Source organism: Taeniopygia guttata, chromosome Z (assembly GCF_048771995.1).
Source record: "Taeniopygia guttata chromosome Z, bTaeGut7.mat, whole genome shotgun sequence".
NCBI lineage: Eukaryota > Metazoa > Chordata > Aves > Passeriformes > Estrildidae > Taeniopygia > Taeniopygia guttata.
This window is the reverse complement of record NC_133063.1, coordinates 40318090-40333839: the sequence shown is the minus strand read 5'-3', so window position 1 is coordinate 40333839 and position 15750 is coordinate 40318090. Positions and strand designations below refer to the sequence as shown.

General features: G+C 47.3%; 1 protein-coding gene across 4 annotated transcripts in view; it reads left to right on the top strand.

Moving 5' to 3' along the window:
- The window catches only part of ARK2C (arkadia (RNF111) C-terminal like ring finger ubiquitin ligase 2C), a 64397-nt gene that overhangs the window by 43444 nt on the left and 5203 nt on the right, over positions 1 to 15750 (top strand). The window contains exons 2-8 of one of the 4 annotated variants that reach the window (XM_072922265.1): positions 5298 to 5607; positions 7569 to 7694; positions 11887 to 12016; positions 13046 to 13150; positions 13670 to 13765; positions 14016 to 14099; positions 14954 to 15060. In XM_072922265.1, the coding sequence (XP_072778366.1) occupies positions 5298 to 5607; positions 7569 to 7694; positions 11887 to 12016; positions 13046 to 13150; positions 13670 to 13765; positions 14016 to 14099; positions 14954 to 15060 (958 nt within the window). Of the gene's footprint in view, positions 1 to 5297; positions 5608 to 7568; positions 7695 to 10418; positions 10490 to 11886; positions 12017 to 13045; positions 13151 to 13669; positions 13766 to 14015; positions 14100 to 14953; positions 15061 to 15750 lie in introns of all 4 variants that reach the window. The other 3 variants (XM_072922264.1, XM_030257729.4, XM_072922266.1) reach the window with 3 other exon arrangements.

The following is a 15750-nucleotide window of genomic DNA, read 5'->3' as shown; positions in this document are numbered from 1 at the left end:
GCAGCTTCACAGCAGCAGAGGAGAGCCAGGCCAGCTGGAGCAGCCACAGATCCACACAAATGTTCTGTCAGTGGCAGGAATCACCCAAGTATTGATTCTCCACCTGTTGATCCCTGGTGCTGAACTTGGCTTTAGGATGTGATCAAAGAAGTTGAGGGGGACTGGAATCAGCAACCAGCAGAGCATTACACAAGACAGGGAGATGTTGTTGGTGGTCACCCAAAGGCATCCCTGGCCATATGGTCCTACACCATCACAAAATGCCACAGGTTCTTTTGGGTCAGACTTGTCCCCAGTTATGCCAGAAAACCACCTAGCTGTCTTTCCCACCCCACAGATAGCCTGGCTTGCCCAAGTCATGATTAATTTCTCCAGCAGATCCTCTCTTGCTCTCCATGTGTTATCACAAATTTTGAGGCTTGCAAAGCACCTTTTAGACCTGGATTAGGTAGATTCAGGCATTAGCTATCTCCATGGCTTAGCTGAGCATAAGGCAACAAGGGGTGTCCAAGCTGGGAGCTTAGGTTGGTGTGTGGGCATCTGGGGGCATTTTGAGGACATTTGGCCTCAACCTGTGAAAAGAAAACTACCCAAAACTGGAACAAATCACCTGCTTTGCTGACACAGTTGTGATGCATCGCTCATCTCAGAGCTGTTGATCTGATGTTGCTCTGAGCTGTCATCATCTGCTACAGCAACAGCATTTAAATGAAAGGAAGTACCATCAGGACAACAAAATGTTTTTTGGCTGGTGGGCAGCCTGACAGTGATCCCAGGTAAATCAGTTGTTCACAGCTCCAGACAGGAGCAACTGGAATTACTCAAGGCACCAGGAACACACTGATGAGCCTCACACAGGGGGCTGGCCCTCTCATCCCAACCAGCAGGCTGGGCACAGCAAAAGGTGTTTCCAGGCTGGCCTTGGGTCAAAAGCCTCTCTAGGGCTGGTGAGGACTGCATTGCCTCTGTAGACTTCCCTGAAAATCTTCCCCGGAGATATGAAAAAGCTGGACAAAATCCTTAGCAATGTGTTCTAGGGACCCTGCCTGCGCAGGAGGATTCGACTAGATGATCTCTAGTGGTCCTTCCAACCTTAATGCTGGGATTTTGTGATTGTCTCCTGGGCTGAAGAAGGCAAGTGTTTGGACATGAAGAGTAAGCCATAAAAACATACAAGATCTGGTTAATTTCTCTTCCTGCAAAATCAAAGTATCCCAATGGAGGAGGGGAATCCTTCTATGGTGTGATGACCAAAACTTGAGTCCATTAAGCTGAAAGAAAGTCTCTGCCTTGCTGATTCTGGAGCAATATTGCCTTCATGTGGGTACTAGTGGACAGATGATGGTGAATAAGGATCATGGAGGATGCAGTTAGTGGCTCTGGATCATGATAGATACACTTCACATCCTCATTGTCTTTGCTGCGGATATGTCCCCAAAGCTTGGCTAATGAAAATGTCAGCTCTGCCCTTGTAGTGGGGAGTGGAAACAAAATCTGAACATTGTATCAGGACTCGGTTTTAGTCACGGATTAGTCTCTGCTGTGGCAGACATTGCTATCCAAGCAAAAAGCAGATTGAATCCATGAATTCAATTTTCTTGAAGTATCTTACAGGCAATGTTTATTACTTGTTGGCGTCAATGCAAATGTGATCTAGGACCACACTTGTGCCTTGGAACAGAGGGAGAAGGCTTTGTGCTAGCAAAGTAATCAGTAACAGACCTTCTGGGTGTCCACAACTCCTTGAAAGCTGGGGGCAGCCATGTGGGGTTCGGGCTCTGCTCCCCAGGAACAAGGGACAGGATGAGAGGAAATGGCCTTGAGCTTTCCCAGAAGAGGTTTAGGTTGAATATTGGGAAAAGATTCTTCACAGAAAGTGTGGTCTGGCTTTGGAAGAGGCATTCGGGGAAGTGGTGGAGTCCCCAGTTCTGCAGGTGTTCAATAGTCTTGTGAATGTGACATCTGCGGGCAAGGTTGAACATGATGACTCTGGGTTAATGAACTTGCTGATCTTAGAGAACTTTTCCAACCTTAAAAATCCTGTGATTCTCTGACACTGCTAATGTGTAAACCTCTGTGGAATTCAAAGGGATGAGTGCCTGCTTTTGGTGATGATTGTGGTGAGGACAAGGATGGACAAGGATGCCCAGCTCATGTTTGCAGGGCATTTGTAAATACAGTGTACTGTATTTACCTTATGTACATGAGACCAAAATGTGGACTGGGAAAGCAATCCACACCAGGACCCTTTGCATCTAGATGCAATGAGCAGGAGAAGATAAACTCAAAAATAACGAATTTAAAAGTGTAATGTTTTGTTTTTAGCTGTTACTTGTTTGCCAGGGCTATCTGGGGCTCCCCAGCACCCTGCTTAGTGAGGACTGGCTCTTCGTTTTGCAGACTGGCTTGGTTATGCCAGCAGTGTAATTGGATAACTGCTAATAAGCATAGAATTGCTGAAGTATTCCCCAAAGTCTTTGCTTTGCTGTAAAAATCCTCATCAGCAATTGGATTAGTTGAAGAGAATGAACAATTACTATGTAGGGTAATGTGTTATGTTAAGACAAATTGATGGGTTTTATTTAATCATATGGTCTCAGTCACATCTTGATGGTGTTATTCCTATGAAGAGAAATGCATCACTGCATCAGTAGGTGTTAGCAAAAAAATACTGAAAAATGCTTTATTTAATTAATTATTTCCTAAAGATAAAGCTAATTGACTCTGTACCAAAACAAAATAAGTTAGGCTTTTGCTTTCTGATACATTAGTTCTGTGTATCTTCCTGCACACATATTACAGATAAAGTGTAGTATTTGCATGTTCTGGACCTTGGAAAAGTAGGAATGAGTTCCTCTCAAGGACTGTATTTGTATGAGAGGCGAAATCTAAATCAAAAACATGGCCAGCTGATCTGCCCACTTGCACTTTTTAGTTCACCATGGATCTGGCATCAAAGGCCCTCCACACATTTAACTGACTTAAGGGTTCCCACAACTCAGTAAAAGCTGGAAACCACTGGCTGAGGTTACACCAGGCATTGAGAGACAAGAGAGTCACAGGAGATGAGAGACAGGCTTTCTCTGCTTTACTTATGTGCTAGAGAATGTGTCCCAGGAAATGTGGGGGAGTCTTCCTGAGTTTCACTGTCTGGTATCGCCCCAAGACATTTTAGTCTGGAATACAGCTGAACCTCAGTGTGGTGGCACAGGTTGGTGTGTAAGTGTATGCAGAGGGTTTAGCACTTTCACCTGCTCTCACAGCTTGTCCTCAGGCCCCGTGAAGGCCTGGGGGTACACAGTGGTTCACCCGTGATCTGCTGCAGCAGTTCTCCACTGGGAGGGCACATGGCCATCAGAGGCTGAGCAATTCACCACGAGTTCCCTGGCAAGTACCAAGCACTCACAGCAGCCAAGAAGCTTCTCCTCACAGTTCCCTTCAGCAATGGCCAGGGAAGTGCATGATCCCCATTTCATTCCTCAGCCTTTACCTCTTTATGGCGAATTTGGGCCAGGCTGTCAGCAACAAATACAACCTGCAGTGGAACAGGGTTTATGAATGGCTCTTTGGCCTGGGTTTGCAGCTCTGTCATTGAGGAGCAGCAGGTCTGATCCCACCACCTCTAGTTTTAATTAATATTGTGGTCGAATCATGCTGTTATCTGACAGCAGGGGAAATTATCACCTCAGGAAGTACTGCTGTGGGTGGCACATATTGTGTAACCTGCTGTCTCTCAGAGGGGCACTGTGGAGGATTAGTTTGTATTTAAGAGGTGCTGTGTATAATTATGCACAGTTTTGCAAACCATCCATTTCTGATAGGCTCTCTCCTGTTTCTCCTGCTGGCATCTGGCTTGCTCAGGACTCCCTGAGCTGCTGTGATGGACTGGCCCCTGCCTGCCAGGGAGATGTGAGCAGAAGGGATCGGGGTGAAGAAAGCATGATGTACATGCTTGTGCTTTGGGATGAAATAATGTCTCTTGGTGCTGTTCTGGGAGTGTTTTGTACCATTCACAAAGATTGAAATAGAAAGAGGAAGATGTGGTGTTCAAAACACTGTAAAAAGGCAGGTGTCCCATCCTGGGGCTGATCCTCAGCAAAGAGGCATCTCTAATAGCCTCACTTGAGTCCCATCCTTAGTTTCTGAATTGACTCTTTCCCCAGTTAAAGAGCCAAAAGTTTTGTATGATGCCTGTAAATGATCCAGGAATGTAGGAATTAACACGCTGGACTGGGCCAAGGGCTCGTCCAAGCAAGGATCGTGAGCAAAGTGCAAGCCAATGCCAGATGTTTTGCAAAACGCCTCCACTATGGATATCTTTCACAACTCATTTCTTCCTCATTCCCATCAGCTTCATGACTGATCTCATAGCAGTCCATGTTGTGTTTCCAGCAGCTGCTCTCTCCCTGCAACAAACACACAGGGCCTTCATCCCTGCTGTCAGAGGTCGAAGTTGTCTCACTCATGTCCTGCAGTCAGTGTAAGGCAATTTTTTAGAGCAGAGATTATTTTCTTGCCTATGAGACAGTTTTAGAGAGGTAAAGAATTTACTTGCACGAAAAGTCTGCAATTCAGGGAAAACATTTAAAACTTCTGTGAGATAATATTCAAAACCCATATATTTTAGAAGACAGGTTTTGTTGTTTATTTCCTTTTCTAGAGTGTTTGAGTCTCCATCACAGAATGATTAGGGTTGGAAAGGACCTTTAAAGGTCATCTTGTTCCACCCCACTGCCATGGGAAGGGACATTTCTCACTAGACAAAGTTGCTCCAAACATCATCTAACCTGGCCTTGAACACTTCCAAGGAGGGTGCATCCACGTCTTTTTTAGGCAATCTGTGCGAGGGGCCTCACCATCCTCAGCACAAAAAATGTCTTCTTCCTATCTAGGCTGAATCGCCTCTCTTGTTGTTTAAAACCATCACTCCCATTTTTATATCCAAAGGCTCTATTAAGACTTTTGTTCTTTTTCTGTTTGAGACAGGAAAGCCAAAACAAGCTCAAAGCAGTTTCCATCAGTATACACTTCAACTTGGAGCCAAAAGAGGATTTTGAACCAAAATCCATGTTTTGGCTCCAATGTTTTCTTGGATAAGAAATACCATCAGTCAAAACCAGCACTTTTTCTTGTAATCAGCTTTTAACTTGCTCTCTTTTACTTGTATTTTTTAACAAACCTTCTGCAAGTGGAGAGTAACAGCCGTTTGCCCAACCCTTTTCTTGGGTGGGTGACCATGGCGCTGGTCTGCCCTGCCCGCTGCCGGCCCCCGTGACCGCTGTGCTCTTCTCTTCCAGGTGCTCCCTTTCAAAGGTCTCAGCATCCCCATGCTACCTCCTGCCGGCATTTCCACCTGGGTCCCCAGCCTCAGCTCTCCGCCGACTTTGCCCTGCCTCACGCGGTGCAGCCACAGCCGGGGCTGGCTCCCCATATGGCCCCCGCGCACCAGCACAGCAGCGCCCTGCACCAGCCCCTGGCGCCGGTGCCCGCCCTGCCCTTCCAGGACGTTGCTGGGCCCTCCTTCCTACCTCAGGCGCTACACCAGCAATACCTCCTCCAGCAGCAGCTCCTCGAGGCACAGCACCGCCGGCTCATGCCCCATCCCAGGTAAGGGGATCCTGCTCTTCCCAAAGGATGTGGAGAAGCCATGTCAACCTCACGTCGCCTGTGGAACCACAGCCGTGCTGGCGGGGTTGGGTTTTCTTCTCGAGCTCACCTGTGTGCACTGAAAATGCATCCACCAGTAGGGAGGCTGCAGGGCAGGCTGCACCTGAAGGTGTGCCCTTCCTGTGGAGATCCCTACTGTGCTCATCTGGTGCGTCCCATTATTGTTGCTCCTAGGAGAATCATGGTGGTGTTGCCAGGGACCTTTCCTGTGTCTGCTCGCATGAGATGCATCCTCATGTCTGCTGTTTCAAAACCATGTGAGATGCTCTGCCCACCTGCCTCATCAGTTTATACTCATGGAGGTTGTGCTGCTCAGGGTTTGGCAGGCTTTCCGTCTCTGTGAGGGAACGATGCTACTGACCTGCAGCACACTCTGTCAAAGAGAGCATCCTAAATCCACACTGAGCTGACAAACACAGAGAGAATTGCTGTAACTCAGCAGAGATGGAAATGGATGCCTGGCCTTGTCTTGATTGTATTTCGAGAGAGAGGAATGATTTTTTTTGGAAACATATGGAAGCTATTTGTGGGTTGTACCCATCGATCAAGAATCAGAGGATGAGACTTTGCAATAATGCTTCATTTGGAAAGAATGCTATGGATAGAAAATTCTTTCTTTCCGTGTTCTTTCTGTCTGTGTTTGTCTCATCATTGTTTTGTTATGTATAAAATGGATTTTAGGTGGATTTAATGATTAGCTAATTATTGGGTAGCAAGTATGTTCTGGGCTGAGAAACCGATGATACAAGTGTTTATTTCTTAGTCATAAGCTGAATTCAAATAAAAGAACAGAGCACAATTATATGCAGAATCTGCTTTGGTTAATGCTGTCAGTGTTGTATTTGCAAGTGGGCCGTAGTGTGGAAGAAGGCAGGAACCTCTTGCACAGTCCCAGTGCTTGTCCCTGAAAGATGCAATGGAGCAGGATGTCAGCACCCTTACAGGTGTAGAGCAGGCATAATGGGATCCCAGTAATGGGAATATGGGTTATGTCTTTGAGAGTGAAGCCTCTGAACTGAGGCTGCATGAAAAGTTATTTACCTGTCAGTCCCCTGCTCCATTTGTCCTAGTTTTTTCCTGAAGATTTTCTTTGTAATGGTTCCACTGGCAAGTGGTAACTTGTCAGGAAGGAAAGGGTAGGAGCCTGTCTGTAATGAAAATCCTGCTTGTGTATCCACCTTGTCTCTTGCCAAATGTGGGCACTGATCCAGCAGCTCATGCTCTTCCATTTAGTAGTTCAAATAAGCAATAATCATGAGACTCAAATCCCTAGAAAAACCTTACTGTATTTTCTAGCACTATCTTTTCCCTGCCCGAAATGGCAGCAGAGCAGAGGGAGAAGGACCTGGAACCCAGCCTGGCCTGTCCATCATCCAAAGAAATGTTGGCAAAAGCCAGTGAGAGTAAATTCTGCTTTCAGTCACTCGTGAGTAATCTGGTTATGAATGAGGTTCCCCAGGAGTTTATGGACTACATGGGAGATGAGACAACCTGCAGCTTCTTTATGATGATGGATCATGGCTGGAGCAGGGGCACATTTTACTTTGTGTGTTGTTTATGGGGCTGGCTGCAGCAAAAAAGGAAATAGTGCAAACTGCACAAAGCTGCTGAGAAGTTGTTTATTTTCCCCTTCTTTTCTGCATGTTGCCAGCAAATAGCATCTCCTGCAAACTGAGCATATGTGGGTGCCACGGGGCCTGAGAGTGGATTGCTGCGTGATGACTCTGAGGGAACAACAGCCCTGGGTTCCTCTTCCCATCATCCCTCACACCTGCTCGGAGTGCTTAGCTTTGGACACTTGTCCACAAGCCCAGCCTTTGGAGTTTGCCCATGGGTTCTTGGCAGGAATTCCAGTGCCCACTCATGTCTGACCCTCCCTGTTGCTGCTGTCGTCCCCACAGGCGGGCCCAAGAGCGCATGTCTGTCCAGCCTCACCGCCTACACCCCAGCTTCGACTTCAGTCACCAACTGCAGACTCCACAACCCATGGGCCCCCAGCCCAGGTATTTGGCAGAGGGCACAGACTGGTAAGTGATCCTCATTTCACTGCTGCATTCAGTGAGGTGTTTAAAAAGTGCTGTGTGAGTTTTGAGGAATGTCATCAGGTTTCAGGGCTTTGAAGAAAGCTAATGAGCCAGCTCAGTGGTTACAGTGTGGAGAGTGTGAATGGGAAAAAACATCTCTGAAAAATCTGTGAGAATGTGAAAGCTTCCTATATAAATGGATCTTTGAATCATTTAGATTGGAAAAACCTTCTAAGAACATGAAGATCAAGCATTCCCCAGCACAGCCAAGCATCCACATGGCTTTTAAATTCCTCCAGGAGTGGGGACTCCAGCATTGCCCTAGGCAGCTGGGCCAGGGATGGACAGCTCCTTGGGTGAAGGCGTTTTTCCTAATAGGCAATCTAAACTTCCCCTGGCAGAACTTTAGGCCATTCCCTCACCTCCTGTCCCTGTTCCCTGGGAGCAGATTCTGCTCCCCCCCATCTGTTCCCTCCTGTCAGGGAGTCATGCAGAGCCAAAAGGTCCTCACTGAGCCTCCTTTTCTCCAGGCTGAGCCCCTTTCCCAGCTCCCTGAGTTGCTCTTCATCAGACTTGTGCTCCAGAGCCTTCCTCAGCTCCATTGCCCCCCGTTAGGCACACTCCATTATTGTTCATAACTTTTCACCTACAGATTTAGAGTGAAGCCAAGCATTAATTCTCCCAAGTTGCTTTTTGTGCCGTAGGGCACAGAGAATGTTTTTTTCCTGTAGACCCCTGTCTGCTTGAACTAGACCTTTTGCTGTCCTTCAGGCACTCAAAACCCAGTGGCCGTAATATTTTCTGTGGTCCAAATTAGGGAGCACCATGCTAACCTGCCATGCAGGGTGGTATGAATGGAGATTTGTTCATCATTCTCCAACTGTAGTGTTCAATACCCTGGAAAAGCTTTGCAGGAAATTGTTCATTTTATTTTCAGAGCAGGTTGAGAGCCCTTGAACAGTTAATAAAGTGTGGTAACACGGTCAAAATTTGAGAAAATTAAAACATTCTTTTAAGTAGTTGCTTGTAAGTTGGGCAAAGTCCATTCTGTGCACTGAATGGAAAAATAGCATGTGAACTTGTAATTAAAGACAATCGCAATGTATTTGCACAAGAGGACTGGAATAAAATGGCACAGGAAGTCTTAATGATGGCATTTCCTAACATCTGAGCACTCCACTCTGCAAATGAAAAGTCCTTTTAACCCAGGGTTGTTGCTTTTTTTCCCCCTTCAGTGCATAATACACAATCTAAAATATGACCACATCCTTCTGCAATTTTCTTCTCAGGTGTTCCCATTATTGGCACTCCTGTGGGCTGAATGTGGTCGGGATGACATTTTTCGGATTGGTTTGCAAAGCGGTTCATGTACCATCTGGATAGAGCAATTCTTTCTGCCTCTTTTTCAGCTCAGAGTGCTTAATTATGATCATTAGAAGTATCTGATAAAGCATCACTAAGTGTCTTCCCCCTCCCTCCTTTTCTCCCCTCTGTTGCTCCATAACCTTACAAAACCCAAGGAGTTGGGTTGACAGAAACCATACACGGTGAGCATATGTTTGGGTGACTCACTTTCTCTTGGGACACACGTACTATTTGCCCAGTGACAAGTATAAAAACTCGCCTCTAATGTGTTTCCCCTGGATGAGCAGCAACAGCAGTGTTTTCTTGGAGGCTGTTGGTGGTGGGCACTGCCACAGGGGGTGGAAGTGGGGATGGAAGAATGATCTGAAGCTGTCTCAGACAGCCCAACTCCATCTGAAATCTTCTGGTGAAGAATAAACAAACTCCCATTTGGTTCCTTAAATCATCTTCTGCACACACAAGTAGTGATGACCATCCTGGTGTCTTGCCTATCTGGTGTCTTATCCTTCACTCCTTGGTTGTTGGCAGCCCATTTATCACAAGCATCACAGCTCCTTGACCTCACACCTGAGCATCAAGATGCTGTGCACTTGTTCCTGTAGCATGGGCTAGAAAGTGATGGTTAGTTCCATTCTCCTTCAGCAAGTGTGCTCTGCTTCTTCAGCCCCAAACCCTGGGAAAACACTGCTCTGTGCTGTGCTCGTCATTGGATACACCTGTAGACCCAAAGCATCACTTCAGGAATCTCAGCATCTGATTTTAAGTCTAGAGATGCACAAACAGTTCAGCAGTCCTGTTATTGCAATTACCTGTGCAATTTAATCATAACCATTCACCTTTGAGAAATGTTTTCAGTCCTTGATCTCAAAGCACTCAGTGAATTACTGCATCTATTTCATAGACAGGGAACATGGGAAGGCAGAGAGGAAGTGGATCAAGGTCATGCAACAAGAAGGTGGCAGGGCTGAGAATGGAGCTAAAGCCCCTTGATTTTCATTTGAGACCTCCATCAACCTGGGAACAACCTTAAGCAATTGGGTAAATATCCAAAATTGGGACACAGGAGCCAGAAAGTGCCAAGACCAGATTCTCACCCTGGTTGTATTCCTGCCAGTTGCCTGCTGTGTTTCATCCTCTGCCAGTTTTTGTCTGTCTAGCACATGGCTAAAACTGGGCCAGCAAAGGTAGTCCCTCTCCTCAACTTAGAATAATAGAATTACAGAATAGCCTGAGTTGGGAGCGACCCATGAGGATCATTGCATCCAGTTTGATGCAGGTATTAGGGAGTTCTGAGCACAGGTGCTGCTGCGTCGTGCACAGGCTGTTCTGGATGAAAGATTTCTGCATCTACTGTCCCTTCAGGTCCCCATCTTCTGGTTGGTGAAATCAGTTTCACAGCTGCTGGAGGACACATCTGGGCTGCTCCTAAGAAGGTGTGGTATGCCCTGCTGCTGTCCGCTGTGAAGGGGAGGAGAAGCTGGAGGCTGAAATGGGAAGCCTTGTGCCCTAATTAGCTTTTCTTTGGGAAATGTGAGGACAGTTGTTATTAGAGCAATGGATTTTGCAATGATGATAAAATGAATGATGTTCAAAGCACTCGTTTGCCAAGTGACTCTTAGGCTGGAGAAAATGGGGATCAGCTAATTGGATTAGAGATGGAAATGCTGCATAGGCCCTTTCCCATTCTCTCCACATGGGAATGGGAGTAAGTGTAAGTGGTGGGGTTGTAGCTTGTCTCTGTGTGTTGGATTGAGCAGAGCTGTGATGTTTGATGGCATCTTGGTTATGACAAGTTTTGGGGATTGATCTGGGTTAGTTTTGTGGAGGATAACAGTGCTCAGATTCACCAAGTTGAGCTCCATCTCTGCTCGCCTGGGCCAGGCTGTGTTCAAGCAAGCACGGCCATCAGGGATGTCTTGCTCCATTTTGGCCCTCTAGTTTTGTTTCCCCTGTCCTCCAGCAGAGGAATGTCCTCATCCAGACATTTCTAAAAACCTTAAAATATTTTTTGCACAAATCACAGTTCTGGAGTTCATGGAATCATAGATTTCCAGAATGGTTTGGGTTGGATGAGACCTCAAAGATCATCTTGTTCCACCCCCTGCCATGGGTAGGGACACCTTCCACAATCTCACGTTGCTCCAAACCCTGTCCAGCCTGGCCTTGGACACTTCCAAGAATGGGGCAGACGCAGCTTCTCTGACCAGCCTGTGCTGGGGCCTCACCACCCTCACACCTTAAAACCTCACCACCCTGAGGCTGGATTCAGGCAAGGCATAGTGTCCTCTGACTCCCCAAGTCCTGCCATGCTCTGGGCTGGGAGACCTCTAAGGAGAGCACAAGCAAGTCAAAAAAGCCCACAGAGAGTGCCCATCTAGCTTCTAAAAGCTACTGGAAGCTTCTAAAAGCTACCATTTTTGAGTCCCTTGAGTAATTAACTGTATTCCTGCAAAACATTCAAGGCAAACTGTAATAGTTTGAAGCACTGGCAACACAGTGGTCTGACCAAGTTCTGTTGCTGAGCCTGGGTACCCTTTCGAGCCACCAAAATGCTCTTATTCTGAAATTAGCAGGGTGCATCTGCACAGTTCTTGACCCCAAATAACTCAAATGCTACCTGGCATAGAAACAACCCCTCACTCCTTCATGGTGGCCTGGTGGGTGATTCCCCAAACTGTAAGAAACTCCCTTCCAAGCCATAGCATCTCCCCAGGCTGAGGAGCAGCCCAGAGCTCAGCAGGGGGGTTGCCCTGTGAGCGTGGTCTAGTGTGCTTCAGTCCATGAGCACAAGCAGGCACCCAGAGCCACATCTCCCTCCTGGTGCCCACAGGGACCTCAGCGTCGACGCGGGGCTGACTCACGCCCAGTTCCAGGTCCGGCCGGTGCCCCAGCCCTATCAGCATTACTTGGCTACACCTCGGATGCACCATTTCCCCAGAAGCACATCCTCAACCCAGGTGGTAAGCAAAATGCTTTTACTGAGAAATGTTTTATGCATTGTCTGCCAGAAAGCAGTCAAAATAAAGGCTGCTATCTTTCTATCACCTGTCTTCTGCAAATCTCACTTATCTCGGGATGTGGGAGGGAGCGTCTGAAAAGATAATGTTGCATCACTGCACTGGATTAGAGAAAGAAAAGAAAAGCTCAGCTGTTTTGGGAGAATTTGGTCCATTGCTTGCAGCATCATCAAGCTGGTCTGCAAAACATAGGCAGGATGTGAGAGACTCAGTAGTTAATATTAATATTATTATTAATCCTGGAAGGAATTGTGGTTTCCCAGGACTTTTATGTATGCAGAAGGATTGGCAGTGGGTGACTGCCTTCCCTAGTGTCAGCCCCAAAGACCATCCCTCCTCAAGTCATTGCTCTCTACACCAGTTTTGATGCCACCTGTAAAGGTCTGGCATGACCTCTGGCACAGGTTCAGGTGGGATTGATGAGAAGACAGGCCGACTGAGATAATTTTCTACCTGTTCTCCTACCAGGGTGCTGTATTTGCAGCTAAGTCACACCAAGCACTGCTAATCCTTAAAACATCCCCAGAAATCCCATGAGAGTGCTTTACCCTTGCGCTGTGTCAGACCCTGACACCTGTGTACTAAAGCTAGCCTTAAAAAAAAAAAAAAAAAATCAAAGGTTGGATGAACAGAAATTCACCCATTTAAATGAAATAAAATGTCATTATAATCTAATCCATGTTGGAAGCTTGGAACCACAATATTATGGATGATACAGGAATTACTATAACAGATTTTGGAAGGAAGTACATGTTTGGAAGGAGTGCATGTTCTTACATATCATTTATAGGAAATGTATTAGATAAAACCTCTTTTTTCTTTTTTTTGTTATCAAAAGGTTTAAATTGGTGAAAGTGTCAATCCACTCTTTCAATTTGAATTTTTAAAGCATTAGCTTTACATCAGGGCACACAAGGGTTTTCTGTAGGCAAGTATACAAGTAGCTTTATTTTTCTCCCTCACTTTTTTCAGGTTGTTCATGAAATCAGAAATTACCCTTACCCTCAGCTTCAGCTGCTTGCTCTTCAGGGACTGAACCCAAGCAGGCACACATCCGCTGTGCGGGAGAGCTATGAAGTACGTATCTGGAGACTGGAATTATTAATTTTTAAAGTTCTGTGATTTTATGCAAGCTCTGTTATAAAACTGTAAGACTATTTTTTGTGGTGTGGTGGTTGCAATGAGTCTTTAATCAATTTTAGTAATAACTGGGAAGTGATGGGTTAAATTTAGTTAAAGATGGTTTACTCCAAACTTCCTGGATCTGGCTTGGATTGACTCTGGCTCCTTTCATTTGTGAGCAAAGTGCTCCAGATCTACGGGGCTTTGTTTCCCAGCCTGTCAGACAAAACTCAAATCCCATCCTCATTTGTGAAATACTGGATGTCCAGCTGTTTGCCTCGAGCTCTTAGTTATTATCCCAAGTGCCAGGGATCAGATGTATCATTACAGCATGGCTGATTTGGGTTTGATGGCCATTTCCACTGAGGAGAGGACAGGAGGGAGCCTCGGTTGCCAGCAGGTATGGTTGTGTGGTGGGACCTGGTGTCTTGGGAGCAGTGGGGATGGCGCTTTCCTGATGTTCCTGTGTCGCAGGAACTGCTGCAGCTGGAGGACAGGCTGGGCAGTGTGAGCCGGGGCGCCGTCCAGAACACCATCGAAAGATTTACTTTCCCCCACAAGTACAAGAAGGTGAGTGCCCCAAAACACATCACGGCTGCCAGCCCCTCTCAGTCAGCCAGAGGCTGTGGGCACGGAGCAGGCAGAAGGAAGGACTTCGGTGGGTCACAATCCTCAGGGTTTGCAAACTGGCACCATCAACGAAACCATGCCCTGTGACGGGGGAGGAACGTAAAACCCAGCAGGGGTGCTTTAATATCTTGTGGGGCTCCCGGGGTGCGGAAGCGGTGGCATAGCTCAGCTGCCTGTTTCTCACTTCTAGGCTAGGAAGCTGCGGGCCAAATTTTCAAAAGGGTCTCAACCTTCTCCCACCCAGCGGGTGCAATTTCCCCCCTGTCTGCACCTGGTAAGAAAGTGCACACCACCAAGGGGGCTTTGTGCATGCAAACCCACCCCGTTCTGCATGCAAGCGGCATTGCCCTGCACCCGCTGTGAGGCAGTGGCAGCTCCGCGGCCTGGGGGACCTTGCTCTCCCCTGGCTTCACAAGGGGTGTCTCCTCTGTTGGAGCTGACCTCCCACCCATGAGAAGATGGGCTCATTTTTGGGTTGTGCTGAGTAGAAATTGGGAAGAATGTTTGTCTGGGTAGTAATTTCTAATGTTGGTCACTCCCAGCTGGAGGGTAGGGATGTTGCATTGTCCACGTTTGAAGTGACGTAACTCCTGCTGCACTTGTCTCTCATCCTGTCTCCAGTGAACCCAGGAAAAGGATATGAATAGGAATGGATGTGTGGGGAAAGAGAAGAAGGGAGAGCTGACAGGCTAAGCACTGCCCTCTGGTGCCGCATGGGACTGAGCCAGTGGCCAAGCTGGCATGGGGCACAGTGGTTGTCCTTCCTGGCAGTGGTGGCACCATGAGGTTTGGGGTCTCCCCAAGGAGACGCCTCCAGCAAAGGAGACCATGGGGCCATCCCCACTACGGGAAGGTGGTGTGGGGCTGTATTAGGGCAGCAAAGGACAGGCTGCTCACTGGGGTACTGCCAACAGCCTCACTGCCACCAGCGTCAGGAGGAGACATGCCAACCTGCAGCATGTTGGTGGCACACTCATCTCGCTGGCTGTTTTGGCTGGGCTGGCTTCCATGAGCTGGAGGATCTGGCTCATAGATGGAGATCTCATTATTTTTCTTCCTGCAACTGCTCAGGCTTGGGAGAGCATTAGAAGGGCAAGGTCTAACCAAATGTTTTTAATTTTGCTGCAGAGAAGACCACAGGAAGGCAAAGCTGAGCAGGACGATGGCGAGGAGTCAGATACTGACGAGAAATGCACAATCTGTCTGTCCATGCTTGAAGACGGAGAGGATGTCAGGTGAGATCCTTCCATCTCCTCCTCCGCCTCTTGATGCCATCTGAGTTGTGTTTATTTGGATTAATGTAGCTGTGCACTGGCAGGGTTGTCTCTGTTCTTGTCCTGAGAAACTCACCTGGGCTGTTGAAGGGTCTAGGAACCCAAATGCTTTTGCAGATGGACACTGGTATAGCCTGTAGGCAGGAAGCGCTCTGCAGCAGCTCTTATAGTGCTTCCTGGGTTTGGATCATCTGCTTCCAGGCTGTGCCAGCTGGCCAGGTGCTGAAGTGTCAGAGAGGGCTAGGTTAGACTGATCTCTAACAACCATCTAGAGCTTGGGGTCATCAATACCTGTGCCTGACAGATGACCAAAGTATGATAAAAAGCAGTGTTGGTGTGAAGTCCAGGAGAGTTGGGCTTGTGTCCAAGACACAGCTGCTTTATTGTAGAATAAGTAGGATTACTCTGCCCACATGGTCACAGAGAACCGTCCCCAGTCAACAGAGCTCCAGTTGTCTCTAACAGACATCCCAGGCTGTTCACTGGGTCAAATCTCTGCTTGTGACAGAAGATGGGGATAAGAAATTGCAATTGAACTATCATGGCTGAAGGGAGGGCAGAAGAGAAGTACCCAGGTCTGCTTCTCATCTTTAAATTGCCAAGAAAAGCCCTGATCCTTTTGCTGTCAGTTTTTGTTGTTCAAGGTTCCCC